The 21429-nt window shown below is 32.8% G+C and overlaps 1 protein-coding gene across 2 annotated transcripts in view; it reads right to left on the bottom strand.

Annotated features, from left to right (window-relative positions):
- Positions 1-4801: 4801 nt before the first annotated feature.
- Positions 4802-21429, bottom strand: part of LOC115884033 (protein kibra) — a 100629-nt gene continuing 84001 nt past the window's right edge. For both annotated transcript variants that reach the window (XM_030902472.1, XM_030902473.1), the window contains 6 exons: positions 18777-18885; positions 18559-18718; positions 16935-18497; positions 13073-13259; positions 11626-12704; positions 4802-7696 (listed from right to left, as the gene is read on the bottom strand). In XM_030902472.1, the coding sequence (XP_030758332.1) occupies positions 7471-7696; positions 11626-12704; positions 13073-13259; positions 16935-18497; positions 18559-18718; positions 18777-18885 (3324 nt within the window). In that variant the 3' untranslated portion in view covers positions 4802-7470. The remainder of the gene's footprint in view (positions 7697-11625; positions 12705-13072; positions 13260-16934; positions 18498-18558; positions 18719-18776; positions 18886-21429) is intronic.

Consider the following 21429-nt stretch of genomic DNA (forward strand, 5'->3'; position numbering starts at 1 on the left):
AAGGACCTGCATAAGTTAGTGCAGGGTACAGGGAATAGGCGAATGGTTTCAGATATAGAAAGGGGAAACAAACACAATAGGCCTCACAGGTCGCAGTGTTTCCGGCAAAGGACGGTCCCTTGTTATGGAAAAAAAGGCATTTACAACGTCAAAATTAGTGGTAGTAATCTTCAGTTAGTGAAAAAAGTTAACAAACTCTTAACTTTTCCATTAGTTATACTAGTTTTAAATTTGCGAAGAATGTCATTTTGGCATTTGGTATGGTATGGTGTGGTAATGATGAGCTATCTCCCTCACTGTGGCAGCTCTATGGCTCTGCTTCCTATAAAGGTGCAATTTGCCAGCGCATTAGTTTTCATTGCAGACCGTCCGTCTTTTCGTCATGCTGCAATCAGTGATGTTAGATCCTGAATTAATCTAGTTACGTGTATCAGTCAGGATATCTGGATAACACAAAGGTCTAGACTCTTTCCTCTTCCGCCCGCTGATGAGCATTACACAAAATGGTACGGATCGGATGGACGAGGATTGGTGTTGTGGTGGCAAGCCAAAATAAACAGAAAAGGATGGATTGTTTGGAAAAGTTGAAGTTATAATTCTAGTTTGGTTTTGTAGACGGTAAGAGGAGGCCGGGTGGACAACTGAAAAGGTACAAGGACATTTTCCACGAAAACTTGAAGGGGATTAATATGCAGAATGAGTGGGAAGAAACAGCTCACAATAGAACTCAGTGGAGAAGAATTGTAAACTCAGTTAACAGCGACAACGAAAAAGTAAAGAGGTAACAAAGCAATGAGATTTTTGAATGTCCGGAGTGCGGTAGGCAGATAACATCACGCATCGGGCTTTCCAGTCACAGAAAAAGTCATGAAAGAAAACGCCTTCGTGACCATCTTCTGATGCGTGCCAAATACGCGTCAGCGAGTAATGGCAGTATTAGTATTAGTTTGTTTTTGTCTATAAACTTGTTGATGAGATTAATGGTTTTTAGCTTGTAGTTGTACAGTACTGTCACACAATGTCCTGTTTTATTATTACAGTACTCTCACTCAATGTCCTGTTGGTTGTATCTTTTCTTCTGGAGTATTGTACCATCTCCCTTGTTGGTGGCTATTGTTTTCCATTTTTGAAAAAATTCTTCTGTTAGTTTATGTTTAATAACTGCTAGTATGTCTGCTTTGTCAATGTTGATATTCTTGGGTGCATTGAGTGACCTTCCAATATTTGCGACTTTATTTGCAGCTTCGTTTCCACTTATGCTTTTGTGACTCGGTATTCACGTTAGGTGTATTTTTGTGCCGTTATTATTTGCTTCTATTAGGAGTTTTTTGGTTGATAGTGTGATCGAGTCATTTGAAGTGTCTACACCGGGATAGCGAATCTTGTCAATAGCGCTTTTGGAGTCTGAGAGGATTACAACATTTTTAAGCTGTTTGTACAGGGAGATAATTGCCTTGTTAATTGCAACTATTTCCGCTGTGCAAATTGTTACTTCTTCTGGTAATGTTTCTGCATAGTTGATAGAGGGATTATGTTGATTGCGGTTAGAATTCAAAAGTTTATTGTTTTATAACCTAAATATTAGGCTTTCTCTATGGATACAACTAACTACGGCAAGCCGTTGCTAGGATATTCTATTAATTTTAATTGTGTTTTGAAGACATTGGTGAGGGTTTCTGAATGAAGCTTTAGCGCACACACTGTAAGTTTTACCTGCGATTTTATGAATTATAGGCATAGTAAGTAAAAAAGTAAAGATTTCAGTTAACGTCTCCTTTTTGCTGCCAGGGCTAATCTGGACGGGGCCTACTTTGTTTACGCGGAATCCGAAGCGCGGTCCTGGGCTATATAATGGTCAGTGGCCTACCGACTTAGGAAGTGTCTAAATTAACTCTTACTCACGAGATATCCGATCTTATTCGGCCTCGAACCGGTGTGAATGAGCAATGTGTATCAATAGATTTTACACTTTTATATACTATACAGAGTTTCGGACCGGTCACCCGTCCATCCACCACTATCGCCTTACGTCGCTTAACTTCGGTGTTCTAATATAGGCATAGTGATTAGTAAAATTGAAAAAAAAACATGGAATTGTATTTAGCGTTTTTAAATTTCGTATTCATATCGTTTGGCAGGAATCATTAAGCATCTCTAAACAATTTTGTAATTAGATTTTTTGTGAAACTATTCAAAAACATTAGATTTTTAAGTCGCCTTTTAAGGATCCTTGTTGTATGTTTACTTTTTTTCAGTGCAGGCAAAACGACAATTTTGTTGTAAAACTGATGACTGAGACTCGAGTCAGTTTTCTTAGCAGTCTTCCGTCTTAATTCAGTCCAAGTAAAACGGTCTGTTTTTTCACACAATGTTTTACTTGGTACATTTTGACTGAACAGGTAAAACTGACAGGGCGAGTCTTAAATAAGTGCAAATATTTTCAGGGCTGGTAGATCTCGATAAAAGAGAAACATATACATATTTCTCAAATCACTCCAAAATAACCGAGTTATCTTTGAAATTTTAAGAAAAAAAATATTTTTTTGTTAAATTGAACCCTGTAGCTTTTCTGATTAAATTTACCAGAAAGAGATCCCGGTTTTCTTTCTTGTAAATTTAATATACTTCTTATTGCCATAATACTATGAAAATATTCTTAAAATTTAAAAAAAAAATCGCGAAAATAACTTCGTTGACGTGTTCCTGGGGTCGAAATATACTACCCCTAAAAATATACGTATATATATTTAGGACTCACCCTGTATATAAACAGAACTTGATAGCCGGAGAGCTGACGACATATTTAGAGAACATATTTTAGGCAAGTTAGAATAACAAAAAAAATAAAGTTTAATAACTTGTGAACCCAGAATCCTAAGTCTGGCTGGGGGGTTGGGGGAATTTCGCTACTGCGCAACCCATAACATTGGCAAAAAATAAATCCAAAAAAATACTGTTACGTCAGCCGCATCGGCTGCCGACGGGTCTCAATAAACTATCTTTCTCGCGCTTATAGATACTCATAAGACTTTTTTGTCGTGCTCATTTAAAATCTTTATTCGCGTCTGGCAAATATTAAATCCCATTGAATTCGTCTGGCAATTAACACATATTTTTTAATATCATCTAATAAACACGCTGTAAAAATTTTAGAATGCCTAAAGTATGTTTTCCAGGTATAATAATTAGACATATTTGGAATGGTCTGGTTACACTTTAAACCCGAAAAAAAAGTCTTTCACACTTATTTCTAGTTTAAATAGATGCTAAAATTTAAGAGTAAACAAATTTCAATTTGCCTAAAGAATGTTTTTTGGATTTATTTTTTTGCAAATGTTATGGGTTGCGCAGTAGCGAAATACCCCCAACCCTCCAGCCAGACTTAGGATTCTGTTAATAAAGTATACATTTTTAGTTATTCTAGCTTGCCTAAAATATGTTCTCTAAATATCTCGTCAGCTCAATAGGTTAAGATGAAACAAATAAGAGATAATTTCCTAAAAACATATTTTATTAAATATTTAATTAGAATACAATTTTCAATTTAGAATGTATATTTGCGTTTTAAAAACATTTAATGATTTTTATATTACATTTTAGAACTACTCTAAATATTTACATAATATATACATAAAATATAAAAAATCACGAATAACCATAAAAGGAAGCTAAATAAAAAAATATGCCCAACTAATATAGTTGAGCGAATATATAGGGTCTTTTACTGACTTATGTAAATAAAAAAAATTAGTTCACCTGAAATCCACTTGTATTTGTTTTGTAACATTGATTTTTTACAAGAAATCCCAGGCAATCTCTTGTGTAAAGACTGTAAAGTGAATAAATCTTGATGAGTTATAACAAACAAAATATAAACACAGATTATACAGATTATAATCTTTGTTTTTTCTTTATTGTTTTTCGTGGTTCCAATTTTCGGAATCGGGCACTAGTTAGGTGACTAGTTTGCGCACATAGCACGCCCACTTATGGCCTCTAAAATTGTGCACAGCGCCTGACCGGCACAGTTATTAGAGAGATATCGGAAAACCGAATAGCGTCATCCAGTATTTACGCGTACCTTATGATGGTTAGAATATGCGCGAGTCAACGCAACACCCGCTAATAACGTTACCGCCTGACGTAATTTGCGGATCAATTACACCAAGCGCTCTTTCTAAATAACCTCTGATAACGTTTACAAATTGCTTAAATGGGCATGTGCGGGTATTTGAATTGTTTTGAATTATTGCTTTAGTTTTATTAGGTAATTTGATATTTAAGTAGCTTGGATTAGTTTTAATTAAATAAATATGGCCCAAAATATGGATTCCACCTCTTCCAATACTAAAGAACCTATAAAGAGTCTTAGGTTTACAGCAGATGACGACTTAGCCCTTCTAAGAGAATTTGTTGCTTGTTGTCCTAAACCCATTGGCAGACGTTGAACTATAAAGCACTGGAAATAAGCACTTTAGCCCTTTAGTTTTAAAATACCTAGTAAACAAAACAATTTCAAAGTTAGGTTAAGTTTAAATAGCGGACGCGACGCGATCAGAATTCTTTCCGATCCGATAACTATAAATGAAGAGAGTTAATACCACCTCACGTAAAGGAAATAACACCTGACCTTATTAACGTCCATGAACGCTATTCGGTTTAGCGATATCTCTCTATTACGCTGTTTATTGTTATTTTACGCGAGTTTATTTTTGCGCACAGGAAATTTGACTCGTTTGAACATCGTCATAAAAAACAATTTTCGTACCACAAATTAGGGACAAGATTTTTATCTGTATACTTATAGGATACCTAATCTATGATATAAATATCTTCCATTACTTTAGCAGAATAACTCTATGGTAAGTACAAAATTTGGATGTCATATTTTACGAGTTAGGTCCGTTTGACACGGGACTTAAATTTAAGAACTGAAAAGTAGTTTGGGTTATATTTTATAAAATATTGTATACAAGAAATATGTATGTATGTCACAATACATGATTACAGATAGTAAATTTAGTACAAGTACATGCGCAGAAAAGAGCTGGATTTATTGACGTTATTAATTTCTTGCTGTTGTTGATTGTTGAATACAAAAGAAAATAAACTATACTATAACTATAGAAAAAAGAAAAGTTGATATTAGTAGCCGGTGCAGTTGGTGTAATTTCGTTAATATTAATACTAAAAAAAAGAAGGCGGAATCGTGAAAATATGCGTAGAAAGAAAAACTGGCAGAGGAAATGGATTGGCAGAAGAGCCAAAGTTAAAGGCATTTTGACAATGTTAAATGAAGAGTTGCTTCATAAAGATCCGTTATCATACAAAAACTTTCTAAGAATGGATAAAATATCATTTGAAAACAATTAACATAACAAACAAATATAACATAAACATAACCTTACAAAAGCAGAGAAATGAAATTATGTATTGCGCATGTTCAGCTAATTGCATGCAAGAATTTAGAACATGTTCTATTTTATTGCATGCAATTTGCCTAAAAGTGCGCGCGCAACAAATTGTATACAATTTAGTCTGGAATATTATCCCGTGTCAAACGGTCCTTAGGAATTGTTACTAGATATTAGAAAGATATGGGAAAGTCCAATACTGCCACAATTCCGCTATTAAGACAGACATTATTTTGACATTTACATTTGTAGAAAATAGAGTTTTGGCACCACAAATTAGCGTAGATTGATTTTTGAAGTATGACAATCTGTAAAATCGATCTTAGATTAACTTTATATTTTATATTTTGTTGGTTTTTGGTCAAGAAATTTGATAGTGTTTTACTTGAATTATACTAAGATCTTGAAGTACTAATTCTGGTTTCCCTCCCGTATTATTTCAAGTAAGTGAATAATTGTATTCATAATTTTCCAATAAGAGCATGCATAATAAATTGAACTATGCTTATTTCCTATAATTGATTGTAATATTCAAAAAAATATACTTTTTTTAATGTATTTATTATCTCAATTACATTTTAGAAATGTCAAAATACCGCATGGCGTCTTCTCTACGCAAATATTGTATGATGTAACGTTATTGCCGCATAAACGCTTATTATAACACTAAGACCGTGCACACACGGGTCGTTTCAAACTCGAAGCGGAAGCGTCTCGAACTTCACTTCCTAAGGCTTCCTTGGCGGTGGACGCGGAGTCAATGTGATTCATACTATTATTTACATATGAAGGTAGAGTGAAGGGAGATTCGCTTGGAGTTTGAGACGCTTCCTTTTCGAAATCCGGTGTGTAAGAGCGTTCGCTTAATATCAGATCTCAAAATAAATCCTCCCGTAATACCATATATTGTTGTCTTAACTCTTCGTTGTTGTCTGTTTGTTACAAAAGACTCAAAATATTAATTATTTTTAAACTAATTAATATAAACCAGAAAAAATAAACTTTAAAAAACTTTCATATAAGTAAATAATGTCATCAGAAAGTTAATATATTTTTGTGTCTTCGTATTTTCAATTTATCTTATCTGATAAATATTTACATCCAATTTTTGCTTTTCACACAAAGTTAATATTGAAATAGATCAAGATTTGTCCACTTTATATGTTGACATTTGTTAGATATTAATACAGTATGACTTTAGATGAACCAGACAGATTTACATTCGACAGTAAAAAACTATGGCTTCTTAAAATGACAGTTATCATTCAGTAGAAGGACTGTTACAGCTTCTAGAGAACAATGTTTTGTGTATCGTTATTTAAAAAAAGATATGGTAACAAAGTAAAAAAAAGAGATTGTACTAAAATAACATAAAAGTGATACACACCTATATTGCAACAGTATAAAGCACATGATTATCATATCTTCTAGATAAATTAGAAGTACAAAGTAATATATTCCAATCTAGACGAATTTTTAAAATTAGTTGCAAGATTGAGTATTAACAATCGAAAAACGTATCAGATCTGCAAACTTTATGGATCACATTTAATTATTGTTAATTTGTTAAAAATAAAATTAAACTTAATTTTGATTTTCTCTATAGTCAAAAAATCGACTTTTACATCACATGACTTAGGAATCATATTGTTAATGTATATTTAAACATTAAAATAACGATCCCTAAAATTAATACCAGATAAATAATAATATGACAAACCTAATACTTTAATAAAGAAATATTTTTAGGTTTACAAACATACGCACTTCATTAAAATTAATATAAAATTGCTAGTTGTATATCATATATCTGTAGCATCATCCTATGTCTATTAGTATTGCCAGTCTTATTCAAACTTATTTTTGTAGTAACCTAACGTGTCTAATAACTATGTTTCTTAAATTTGAGTATTAGGTATACAACTAGCAAAAAGAAGAAAAATCTAAAGTTCACATTCTTATCTTATTTGAAAAAAAAAAAGGAATAAAACAAATAAATAATATTTTAAGGAGACGTTTAAAGAATACATACTATTAAATTTGGACTATTTATGTCTTATACCTCTACCCCCATTATTCTATCTACAATATACTTATATGGCGGATTATTTGTTTCACCTGTACTATCATTGCTACTATCAGGACTCGTCTCATTATTCCTCTCATTATTAGTTTGTTGTTGTTCCTGACTTGTGCTCGATTTTCCTTCATACTCGGGACATCCTTCCTCAGAAAGAAAAGGTACGTTTGTCTGTGTTCTTGTAAAAAATGCCATTTTTTCCCTGAAAAAAAAAGCAATGGAATATAGATTTTGCCCATAAAATAGAAAGATATATTAAGAAAGGCCTTGTAGTAATTCTGGATTCCCTACCCTATTATTTAAAACAAGTGAATCAGAAGAGCAACACTATTCATAATTTTCCGATAAGAATATATGTATTAAATTTTAATTAATAAATCCAAATATATACCATAATTGTTTATAATACCCCACTGGCAAGCAAAACTTTATCGTTAGTCGTTATGGCAATCTAGTAAGTCGGAGTGAGCAAAAATACGGAGTATTTATTACATAACTACTTAATCTGATGCTAGATTCCATGCGCTTGGGAAAATACTCGCCTTCTGTCTTTATTCAGTACATCTTATTTTACTAAGCGTGCTGACCGTACTCTTCGTACACACGAAAACCGGCACCCAAGACCAGAAATGCCGACCCTTAGTATAAGAAAAGAGTATATCTGAAGGGCCGAGACTCACAGATAATTTTTGCGAACTGGTTTGTGCAAGCCAAACTGTACAAAATTGGAGCATACCTATTTTTTCGTTTACATATTCAGTTAGTTTGTGCTTTTGTGTCTGACAGTTTTTATTTAAACAACCTACTTTAACATTAAATCTTAGCCAACAAATTTCAAAATTTCTAAAACCGTGGTAACGCTCAGTTAAAAATCGAGACGAGACACATTTTACTCAAGCCAAATTTCTGAACTGTACAAATTAACAATTACGACTTTATAATTTATTGGTAGAGTTTGCGCAAATTATCTAAAAGTCTAAACGGCATTTTAAACTAACATTTTATTCTATTTTTTGAACAAATAAATAAATACATATTGCCCTAGAGCATACCGACACAGTTTAAAGAATATAAATATATCAGTTGACCCACTCTTCGCCCGTATCAAAATTCCTCCCGCCGCTCCCTGCCTGTCTTGTAGACTTGGGTCAGTCTACATCCGTTGCTCGACGTGTACACAGCGTTCCAAGTTTATTTTAGTTTTGTTTTCGGTCCGACGCATAGGGTGAACCAAAAATGGTGTTTTAGTTGTTTTGTTCAAAAAAATGTCAATAAACAATTTGTTCTTAAAACCCCTGTATTTTAATTTAGCCTAAAATAGCCCTAAATAACCCTAATGTCAAACGATTTCTTTTAGTGCAGTCAAAAAATAAAATTGGATTTTACAGATCACTTCAAACATTAAAATCACTTTTTCTCACCTTTTTAGTTTTTGGACTTACGTGGTTTTCCTTGTACGCCCACGATATGTAATAATTAAAGTATTAGACATATTAAGTATATTATAATTATGGAAACCTAACTGTGAAAAAATGGTTTTAAAAATATACATATAAATTAAAAAAATATTTTACTCGAAATATGCACAAAATATTTATTTTTAACAATTAGTTTATTATTTTAGTAGATATTATAGAGCAGTAATAGATACTTTACTATTATGTTTTGGATTTTGCAGTATTTACCGGTTTGCAAAGTGCATATTAAATTATTATTTAAGATATTTGCATTTTTTTAAATAGCATGTTCTACTTTTTAGATGTTTGTATTTAACAAACTACCTACCTGGAAAGTCCAAATTTTATCGTCAGGTAATAAAAATACGTGCATACAACTTCTTCTGCTATTGACAAGTTTTTTAGAGTTTTTACTAAATTTTATGTAACAGTAAATATAACAATTGACGAGCACATGGGAAAAACGATGAGTATCCAGAAATGATAAATGTTCAGGAAACCGTTTTTTTTTTTAATTGAAATTACGCATGGACTTTTATATCCGAGATTATATCGTTTTTCCCATTTTTAAATGCCCGTTTTCTATGTGGCCGTTATCGATATTCCCGTTTATTTAGGTACCAAAAGGTGTAGCTTTTTGGTACTTTCATTATTTTTCCCGTGTGCTCTTCAATTAGTAAATAGTGTAATAAATTATATTTGCATATTTCTTAAGTTATAGCATGTTTTGCTTTTTAGCTGTTTGCATTTAACTTGAATTATCTACCTTTTTATTAAAAGGTAATAAAAAGTACTTGGATACAACTTGTCTTGCAATAGTCAATTTTTTTTCAGTTTTTACTAAATTTTATCGAACAGTAAAATTTATTACACAATTAACTACTAACAGTCATAATTACTGTTCATGATAATCATAAAATTTAGAAAAAAATCCAAAAAAATGGACAATGGCAACACAAGTTGTATGCAAAGGTACTTTATTACCTTACGATAAAATTTGGGCTTTCCGGGTAGGTAATTAAAGTAAAATGCAAACATCTATAAAGCAAAACATGCTATAATTTAAGAAATATGCAAATTATTAGTATATATATTAAAAAAATTAACTTATTATATTTAGTTAGTATACATTTTTTATATGGGGTTTCCATAATAATTATTAATAATAATTACCCTATTGACAATTCCATATTATAAAGAATTAGGATAGAATAATATATCTAATATTTTAATATTAATGTATATTTAATACTAAATACTAATAAATATTGATCAATAATTATTAAAGACGCCTAAAACTGTTAATCAATAAAACTAGTACTGTATTTTTATTTTTCTACTTGCTATATTAAAATTCCTTAGTATTTTTAGTTGATCCCTCGTATACGGCCAGCGTTCTGGCTGATAAAATAGCACGTCCGCTGCACCCGGTAAACGTACAAATTTTTTGTCACCTCGAAGGGTCACGGGCCGCCTTTGAAGTCAAAATAACAATAGAATTCCTTAGAGTGGGCCAACTGATATATTTATATTCTTTAAACTGTGATACCGACCTGATCATTTTAGAAATGTGGACTGGATTTTAATGTGTAAGACAGTGATGTGGCAGCTTAATGACAAATCAAAATGTATTAAAGAGAGAAAAAAGTTAGGTTGATATATTTTTTTATGCGGTATTGCCGGATTTTACATCAAAATTTCAAAACGCACGAGTAGGCGTTTCCAAAAAAATGTTACATCTAGGGTTGGAACTTTATTTTTCACAATTAGTTACTCATTTTACTACAGCTGTAATGAATTATAATATTTAGCTTAGATATATTATCTTTATTTCAGTAGTGTACATGAAAGTTTTTAAAATAATTTATATTCTTCTACACACATTTTCCCACAAACGTAAAAACCGGCAACACTGTATACCGCTTTTTATTTTGTCTCTCTGTCTGTCAACCGTATATATTCTCTGTCAAACAAGAAATTACTCACATTTTTAAAATAATAAAAAAACCGTCAGTAGATTAGGTATAAATTTATAGTACTAATGTAATAAAAATGTTTTTCTAACCTTTAACCATTTGCATACAATTTCTAATTTATTTTTTCAATAAATTATTTTTATAGAAAGCTCCAGTTGTACTTTATTTGTTACTAAAATAATACTTATCTGGCGGGATCCGAATCGAATATGACCCTCATCTTGTGACGTCACATTGTCCAATATTGCGGCCATAAAATTCACGTAGGCCTCGGGTATATTATAATCGTTTTCCTACATAGGTATATCTTTCATAAAACTCATAACCTTATTTTTATTGCCTACAACATTTTTTTTTATTTTCAAACTTTGATATGGCAAAGGATGCCAGTGTGATCAGTTATAAGTTAATTTTAAGTCTATTTATATTTTATTTATTATAATTTCATATACATACATCTAATAAGTTTTTAAAATTCATATTCAAATTTGGCGAATTAACAATAGTTCCTGACAATGATAGATATGGTAGTATTTCAAGTTCAGTGTGCAAAAAAGAAATAAGGAAATAGTACGTCGTTGATATGTTTAAGACAGTATCCCGATAACAATATTTACTTATCCAAGTAAGTATATTATATGATCTAGGAATACCGCATATAGTTGTCATATCTCAAATAAAATAAAATTCAGACTTACTTAAAAGAAATAACATCAGGTTTCCCATTCCCCGCTTTCGTTTTCCTCAATTTATAAATCTCCTTCGACACTTTCCTAAGCATTTTCTCGACCTTCTTCTCTTCTGGTGTTCTCGTCGTTTTCTCAGCCTGAGCCATCAAGTTCTGGAACTGCTGATTCTCGAGAAGGTACGCGGCTAATTCCGAATCTCCCTGCTCTTTGGCCAGTTCCAGCCTTTGTTTCAACTCCCTCAATCGTAACAATTCGGAACCGAGCATGTCCAAACGCGTGTGCTGCGCCTGCAGATCCAGTTCCAGGTCGATCGAGGTTCTGGGCGTTTGCGGGATGTGAGAGTGAGACTTGCTGGTCGTCAGTTGGGCCATTGAAGGCCTGCGGAATCTTAAAGACCGCCTTTCCACTGCGTACCGTTCGAAGGGTTTGCTTCCTCTTCTATACAGAGGCATCGCGCTATCACTGTCGCTCCTGTTCAGTTTACAGATGTATTCTTGTTTGGACACTTGAGCACTTGGCGTGAAAGTTTGACTGCGTTTTATAGCACCCCTGTCTTCAACACTTCCCTGAGCTACCAGTTTCATATGTTTGGCTTGTTCTGGATAAAAGGCACATTCGGTATTGGTCTGTTTATCGGAGTATTTATCCTCGTCATCAGAATGCTCATGAACCACGTCTAATTTTTCGTTAGGACGGAACTGTAGAGCTTCATCTTCCTCTTCTTCCTCATCTATATCTTCGTCTTCTTCATCGGAATTATCGGCGCTATCATATTCCGCGGTGTTTTTCAGACAATTATATAGTTCCTCAAAGTTCAAGTTTACTACAGGAGGAACTACAGTTTCCTGGTTTCTGGTTAGTGTACTCGTTTGGGAGGAGATAATCGTGGAATCGTCCGAACTCTCTTCTTTTCCTACTTGTTTGTAGGACGTATCTTCTTGTCGGTCACGCGAAGATAACGCGTCGAGCGTCTGTTTGCTGAAGGAAGCCGTAGACGATTGGGCTTCCTCCTGGAGACAGAGAATGTTGTACCATTTTTGTGACGGATTATGGACATTGAAGTCAGCTAAGCTTATTTGGATGCAACCCTTTAATAAAAAAAAGAGAATATTAATTTAAAAATTGCTATATAATTTACTCAAGTAATAATAGGAAGATATGACAAAGTCCGGTTATGACAACCTAACTTTTTATTTCTGTATTTTCCCTTTTGTCAAATTTGAGTCAAGTAATTTGATAATTTTGGTTAAATTATACATTAGGGTGAGCCAAAAAAACTAACCTATGGAATTTATGGGTTAAAATGAACCGAAAAAAATATCCACGGAAGGCAGGACAAATAGCTTTTTCAAAATATCAAAATACTGCATAAACGCTTATTATGACAGTTTAACTGTCAGTTGTCAAAATATTGTTGCCATATCTCCTGAATAATTTATAAATTGACATTACTCACCACGCACATCTCTAGTTGACTGTCCAGCTTACTCCAAACATTTACCTGCAACGTTTTGGTAAATATTTTGTTGGCTACAAGTGGAATGTTGAATGTATCCCCGAAATTTGCTTTCTTTAAATCGCTCACTAGTTTCGTACAACAGGTCTGGGGTGGGTTGGAAGGTAACAAAGCTGCTTTTATATACCTGAAATAAATAATTCGATTATTAGACAGAAAATAAATTATAAGTATAAAATTAAAAGAAGTAAGGTTTAAAGTGCCGTCTACATATAACAATTCACCTGTCAGGTAAGACGGATAAAAAACCAGTGTACCCACTAGAAGCTTTCCCTGTGATTTGATTTTATCAATTATAGCATTGTGAGTAAAGTTGAGGAAAAAACATGGAATTTTACAAATTTACATCTTGTACTACAAAATTGTATAGTCTATAAAATGAATAACTTTGAATTTTGACCGTTATTTTTTACCAACATGGCAAATATAAAATCCCTCTATCAAAAAAGTTACTGATATTCTTTAAATTGAGTGCCTGAACGAATCAGATAGGTAACTCTTTTTACTTTCGTGAAATAGAAAAGGAAAATAATAAAACAAGTGACAGTTCTTGTAAAAATCAACACGAAATGGCATAATTGTCAAAAGTAAAATGTCATCAGCTTTTGACATTTCTAAATATCAGACCAATGCCGTCTCTAATAGAACAGCCTCGGAGCGAGATTTATGACGTCACGCTAATTAGATACGGATTAATAAACATGTTGTAGAATACATGGAAAACATAATTATTCCTCGTATTTCTGGTTTGTATTTTAAAAATGATATAGTTTACATGAAATATACATAATATACAGTTAATAAATATAATATATATACCTATTTATAGTAATAAATACGTTGGCAAATAAACTGAACCATACAAATGCAACAAATGTTTTACAATATACAAATAATGAATAGGTACATAAGATAATGGGTAAAATGTAAAATATATTTTAAATTTTGGGGTTTGAAAATCGATCTAATTTAACAAAAAACATTCAATATATACTAATAGTGATGTATTATTATTTGCATTCACAAAATTTATATATACATATATTTTGCAAGTATCAATGTTCGAAAAATTATATTTGAAAATAATACAATATCATAGAAAAAATGCGTTAGCGATGGCTATGAAATTAAGATCGCTGTCATTTTATAATGTAAAATTATTCTAAAATTTTTGATTTTCTTGGGATTTAGGTTCGGGAAAAACGCTGATTAAGTTTTCATTTGGTTTTTCATTATCTTTTTTGGTTTAAAAAAAAACGTTTCCGCTAACATTATAGATTTCATCAGTGTTGTGTCATATAAAAAAAATAGTGTCGAATATAATCCAAAAAATTGCATATAAAATATTCACACCACACACCACATAATGTTTACTGCAATTAATAAACTAATATACACTTGTCAAAAGATGACCACATATTTTTTAAAATTAATTATTATTCTTAACACTAAAACTATCTACGTTGACTATGGAGTACGATTTCAGCCACAGTCAATTATAAGGAATAATTATGTTAGCGTGACGTCATAAATCTCGCTCCGAGGCTGCTCTATTAGAGACGGCATTGCATCAGCATGGCCGCAAGTTGCTAACCTAATAAAATTAACACTAGAAAAGCCCGCGGGAACTGTCAAATTCAAAGTTATTCGTTTCACAGACTATATTTATGGTTTAAATTTAATTTGTAAACAGGTAAAGATAATTAGGTAATTATTTACAGGGCGTTTCTTAAGTAATCTAAACAAAATTAGATTGTGATTTTTCATACTTTTCAATTTTTCATTTCTAAGAAAAAAAGTTTATATGAACATGGGGTCTAAAGTACTTCCTTTTTGATTTACAGGGTTTTAAAAATAAAGAAAAATGAATTTAATTGTTGTGGATGGACAATCAAGAAAAAAAATTCTCGAAATAAGCAGTGGGGCACCATCTATTTACACACATCTATTTACACATACCAAAATTGAAGAAAATATCTAAAGTAGTTGCCGGCATATTGCGAGAAATTAGATTAAAAACTCAAAGTACTTTAGGCCCCACTTTTATATAAACATTTTTCTCTTAAAATATACCGATTTGGTCATCGAAACTGTGCGGTGTGGATTTTAACGTGTAAGACAGTGATGTAGACAGCTTAATACAAATTCAAATGTATTAAAAAGAGATAAAAATTGGGCCGACACATTTCTTCTATGCGGTAATGCCGGATTTTGCATCAAAATTTCAAACCGAACAAGTAGGCGTTTACGAAAAATGTTGTATTTAGTTGGAATTAGGTTGGAACTTTATTTTTCACTAGTAGTTACTCATTTTACTACAGCTGTAATATATTATATTTAGTTTATATATACAGGGTGGTCCGAAAACTTCGGCAGCATATTCTGCAGATTAAAATAAGTAAAAAAGTTTGTATAAATGTATATCCTAAAATGCTTAGTTTCGGAGATACAGGGTGTAGAAGTTTCATTTTTATTTCGATTTTTTCCAAATAATTTCTGAAATAACGTCAATATTTCGTTGAAAATTGGTGTCTGGGAGTTTTTTGACATGAGGAATTTGATTTTGATGTCAATATGATTCCTACTAGTAGAGGGCGCCACCTACATGTGTTTTAACTGTTTTAAAGCGTAATAACTTTTTGTCCGTACCTGTATAAAACTGCCGAGCGAAAAAAATATACATCTCTGTGACTTTTTACGTAAAAAATACCTCTTTGTAAAAATCGCTCCGAACAACCGTTCTTAAGATATTTCAAATGGAAATAGTCAATACATGTCATTATTGCCGAAAAATAAACACGTTGAGTAGATAGTTATTTCACTGAAATAATACATTTTTGGGAAATTTTTATTTTTTTAAATTGATCATAAATTTTTCTGCAAAAAATTATGATAAAATAGTTTCTGTTGAACTTTTAGCACAAAAACATTTCAAATTTATGATTTCAGTCTAATAACTATTTAGTCAACGTGTTTAATTTATGTCAATGATGACAGGTATTGATAATTTAGATTCGAAATATCTCGAGAACCATTAGTCGTAGCGATTTTTACCAAGAGACCTTTCTTACGTGAAAAACGTCGTAAATGTATATTTTTTTACTCTTTAGTTTTATACAGGCGCGGACGAAAAGTTATTAGTTTTCAAACCAGTTAAAAAATATGCAGGTGGCGCCCTCTACAAGTAGGATTCATATTGGCATTAAAATAAAAAATTTCATGTCAAAAAACTCCCAGATACCAATTTTCATCCAAATATTGACGTTATTTCAGAAATTATTTGAAATTCGTTTATCGAAATAAAAATGAAACTTCTACACCCTGTATCTCCGAAACTAAGCATTTTAGGATATACATTTATACAAACTTTTTTACTTATTTTAATTTGCAGAATATGCTGCCGAAGTTTCCGGAATACAGTTCGGACCACCCTGTATATTAATCATCATTTCAGTAGTATGCATGAAAGTTTTTAAAATAGCTTATATTTTCCTACAAAAGTAAAAAACCGGCAACACTGTATGCCGCTTTTGATTTTGTCTCTCTGTCTGTCAACTGGTCATTTATATTATTCTCTGTCACACGCATTAAAATCCAGACCACATAAATTGGATGACCCGCAGGGTATATGAGGAATCACACCCTGAAATTTTTTAGACTACTTAGGAAACATTCAGTATACGAACGCTACTGGTAAATTTGAATTAATAGAATCTATTTTCATTATATTAGAAATTCCGTTCATTTTAATTTATAGATTAATCTGGCCGTGATTTTACTAAAAAAGAAAAAAATTACTTACACTTGCGAATTTTCGTCGATCATCAAGGCGCTCAAATTTCTCGCTTTCTCAATGGTCACGCTAAGCACCCCATCAGCAACCACGTATCTTAACTTAATTTGTACTTGTGCCGTGTCGGTGTCGATATTCGAGCCGAACACGCCCGACGCTCTTCTTCTATTCGACGCCTCGAACACCCCAGAGTCCCCGGCCACCGACTCGTCGCTGACAGCCGCAGACACCGACCTGGTGTTCGTACCCGACGAAGAAGTCCTGGATAACGCCGCACCTTGCAGCATCTCGTCCTGGTCTATCATAGGAGGTGGCGTTTCAGAAATCGGCGATAACGGAGCATCTCCCGAGCTTTCGTACGAGTATCGGCTCGGCCTTCCCAATCCCGAACCTTGCGACATGTTAGTGGCTTGAGCTTCGAGGAGATCCGTGAGCGGCGTTAGGCTCGGAATCGACACTCTCGGAGGAGTATAGTTTATATATTCGTTGCTGTTGGTGTTGGAGGACAGTTTCAGTTCAAGCAGTTTCTCGTCGAGTCTCTGCTCTGTGGATTGCAACTTCCTGTCTTTCTCCACTTGCTCGTAGGTTGGCGGCGGCAAGAAACAGGGTAAGTTCTCGTACATGGGTGAAACTGGAGGAGAAACTGACGACAGCGAACTTCTCGGTGATAACGAGGGTTGTGATCTTACCGGAGAAGGAATTGTATTGTCTGTTTTCAGAAGCCTTTCGACTCTTCTGTGTAAATCAGCCATATCTATAGGTTTTTCTACGTTAGGAGCACCTACGCATTGAGGGCCACCGTAAATGTCGGTAAAACTAAGACCTGAACTGAGCGAGCCTTTGCTACTCGTGGTGGAGAGCGAGCCTAGACTAGAACTACTGCTGACAGACAGCGTACTAGCAGATAGCGTTTTCAATTGAGATTCTAATTGGGTCATTTGTTTTAATCCGTCCCTGAGTTGTTGCAACAATAATTGCTTTTCTTCGTGTAATCTTAACCTATCTGCTATTGCTCTGTTAGACATTTCTAGGGCGTTGTTAAGATCCTGCTCTAACCTTCGGCATTCTTGTTGAATATCGCACATTTCTTCTTTCGATCTCATTCGAGGTGTAATACTGCGTAGTTCCCTCAAAAGTTGCTCCTTTTCTTGGAACAACAGTAGCCGGTCTTTGTCGGATTCGGCTTGTCCGGGCTGTACCTTTTCTTCTAAATCGGCCAACTTTTGTTGTATACGTTGTACTTTTTTTCGCGCTTCATCGTATTCTAATCGCATTTTTGCCATTTCGGCTAATCTAGTTCCGATAGGCACTAATTCACATGATAAATCTGTTTGGGAAGCTGTACTGAGTTTTTCTTGTGGAAGACTTAAAGTGGATACGTCTGGAGAACTTTCGGATAATTGCAATCTTGTTAAATCATCCTTTAATTTTGCTAGTGATTGCATTAATTCAGCCTTTTCTTTTTCGCCGGAGGAGAGAGATTTTTGGATATTTCTTAGTTCAGCCATAATGGCTTGAGCTTCTGCAATATTGTAACACATTCCTTGGCCCATACTGAGTTTCTGTTCCACACTAAAAGGAAATCAAACAAACTGTTAAATCAGGAAATAGTTTAAGAAGTTATAGTATATACCTGGCCAGAGTTTCGACTCCTCTTTGTGTGAAGTTCATTTCGTTTCTGATCTGTTCCAATTCGGATCTGAGTCTAGAAACGCGGTTTTTTGCCATTGCAACGTCCGATTTGAGCAGGTCTGGATCGTACTTCGTACTAACAGCACTACCCGTTGAACATACTAAAATTTTAAGTCGATTTGTTAAATTAATGAATACACGATTAATATTATTACTTACAACTTGTTCTGGAAGTCGTTAACGTTGTCAATGCATTATTGAGATGATTGTACTCGTCCTGAGCTAACATAAGTCTTTGTGATTTTACTTGATAAATATCTTTCTTCGCCTGAAACAAAATAGATTTACATTAATATAGTGCTGAGACATAATCTTTGTATTTTAAGAATAAATATTACGAAATAAATTATGAGTATAATAAATAAAAAATAATGTATTATATGGTTTATTATATTTTAGTTTATTATATTATTAGGTAATCCAAAAGGATAAAACACCTCCATTGGAAAGGTCGGGTATTTATGAAATTTCTTGTAAAGATTGTAATCAGAAATATGTTGGGCAAACTAGAAGATCAATATTAACTAGATTTAAAGAACATTTTGCTCAGATAAGATATGGTAGACCGGATAAATCTTGCGTTGCCGAACATATTGTTGATAAAGAACATTGTATAGATCTTAATAATTTAAAATTAATTAAACAAGTCTCAAATTACAGGCAATTAGATGCATATGAAAGCATCAGAATTAATAAATGTAAAGATAGTATGAACAGAGACAACGGTCCAATTCCTTCAAGTTCTTTGTTTCTACTACTCTAGTGGCGGAAATCTAACTGTTACGCTCAGTGGGCCCTGACTCGGTTGGCTTGATTTTGCCACGCCCACTCGGTGCCCACTGAGCGAGTATATAAACGATCAACTTGTAGATTGTACTTTAGTTTATAATCATCTGCTGATGATATAACATGGTTAGCGAAACGCGCGTCCAGTGTAAATGTAAAAGCGTTTTGGTGTATTGTGGTGATTTAGTGTTTTTATTTTGCTGTGTAACACCAAAGGTTCCAACCCTAAACTGTAATACATTTGAGACACTAACAATAATTATTACGCGTCATTGAAGAGACGAGCGAAATTTTACACTGTTTTGTTAATATAAATTTTATAGCTCATTTTTACGTGTGAATATCTTTCCTTATATTAGAAAATAAGATAAGCGACTATTTTTACACCCACGTTGGCTTTAATAAAGATAGCACTTTATGGGACTGAAGACTGAACTTTCTTTAGAGCAGCTGGTCCAAAACGAAATAAAATATTTCAAAAATAGATACATTCCTCGACACCCACATCTCCCCAGGTCAAATTCCTCGAACTATTTATTACCCAATATCAATAAAAATGTTATTTATTCGACAATAGACCCGACATTTAAACACAAAATGACAAAGCAAGAAATTGACATCCACAAGACTCAGTTAAATATTGAAATTCAAATGTTATGAATGTCAATAAATTTAATAATATCAAATATTGAATATTTTAAAATAGTTTATACGAAATAAAATTTAAACATAATTTGGGATAAAGAAGGAATAAACGAATGACCTGAAATTCAAAATCAACGAAGAATATACAAGTAAAAAAGAGAAAATTTTCCGATACAACAAAATTTATACATCTAGATGTGTACTAATAAGTGGATATCGTAACTAATGCGCGGGATTACATCATATTTTGTACGAGAAATGGAGGCGGAGCGCATTCCGAAGTAAATAGACGACCTGTAAATCCTACAATAGAAGAGATGGAATTTTTATGAATTCGAAGTAAGTTCTGTGCGGTAGGGTAAGCTCGTACGTTAGCGCAATTTTTTTAGTCAGATCCAAATGACTCCAATGATATTATAATACAATTAACAAATGGCAAAATAATAATAAAATTTAAAAAAAAATCTGAAAAAAATTGTAAATAATGAGGTAAGTATTTATGTTGTAGAAGTAGTGTATTGGAGAGATTATTGGAAGACAATATGAGGGAAAAAATCAATTAATTTCACATAGATTTAACGCCCAATTTTCGCCCAAACAAGAATTTATTCTGTGGGCGTGGCTAATTTTTTTCGACATTAAAATATATTAAAGAGGGGCGAAGCAATCAATTCTAGAATATACAGGGTTGTTCACCACATACGACACGGAGTATTGTAGCTAAACGATTAGATTTTTACAAACTGTAAGTTTTGGGTTTGTTGAAGGACTATTAGAGCTACAATTTAAAAATATTTTTACAAAGTACAGAGTGTCCCAAATGAGTAAAAAATATTATAGTTGTATTTTTTTAAATGGAACACCCTGTATATTATTCTATTTTTGGATTCTATTATTGAAATAAAGGTAAATTTTATTAAGGTTTATCACACTTAAACCTTGCCGTTTTTGAAATATATTCAATTTTATGAAATTGCAGTTAAAATTTTAAGGCTTCATTTCTCCAAGGGTATCAAAGTTCTTAATACTAAATATTTACTGAAGATTATTTATTGAGCAGATATTGTGTTGCAATAATAAAAATTATACTACCTTATACAGAGTGTCCAAAAATTTATATTAAATAATTACTAGCTTTAAACGGCACTAACTTGTTTAATTTAAATGAAACACCCTATATATTTTTCGTGAATCAGATGCACAATATAATTGTCTATCAAATTGTATTATACCATTTTTTACCCATCTCTTCCAGTTTTCGTAGAAAATGCATTTTCTTATAATTTGGACATTATTTATCACTATACTCATGGAATATTGACATTTTAGCTTATTTTTTATAAGATGTAACAAATTTTGAAACGGTGCAGATACTAATATT

Source organism: Sitophilus oryzae, unplaced genomic scaffold (genome assembly GCF_002938485.1).
Source record: "Sitophilus oryzae breed Bouriz unplaced genomic scaffold, Soryzae_2.0 scaffold_2008_pilon_pilon, whole genome shotgun sequence".
Taxonomy (NCBI): Eukaryota; Metazoa; Arthropoda; class Insecta; order Coleoptera; family Curculionidae; genus Sitophilus; species Sitophilus oryzae.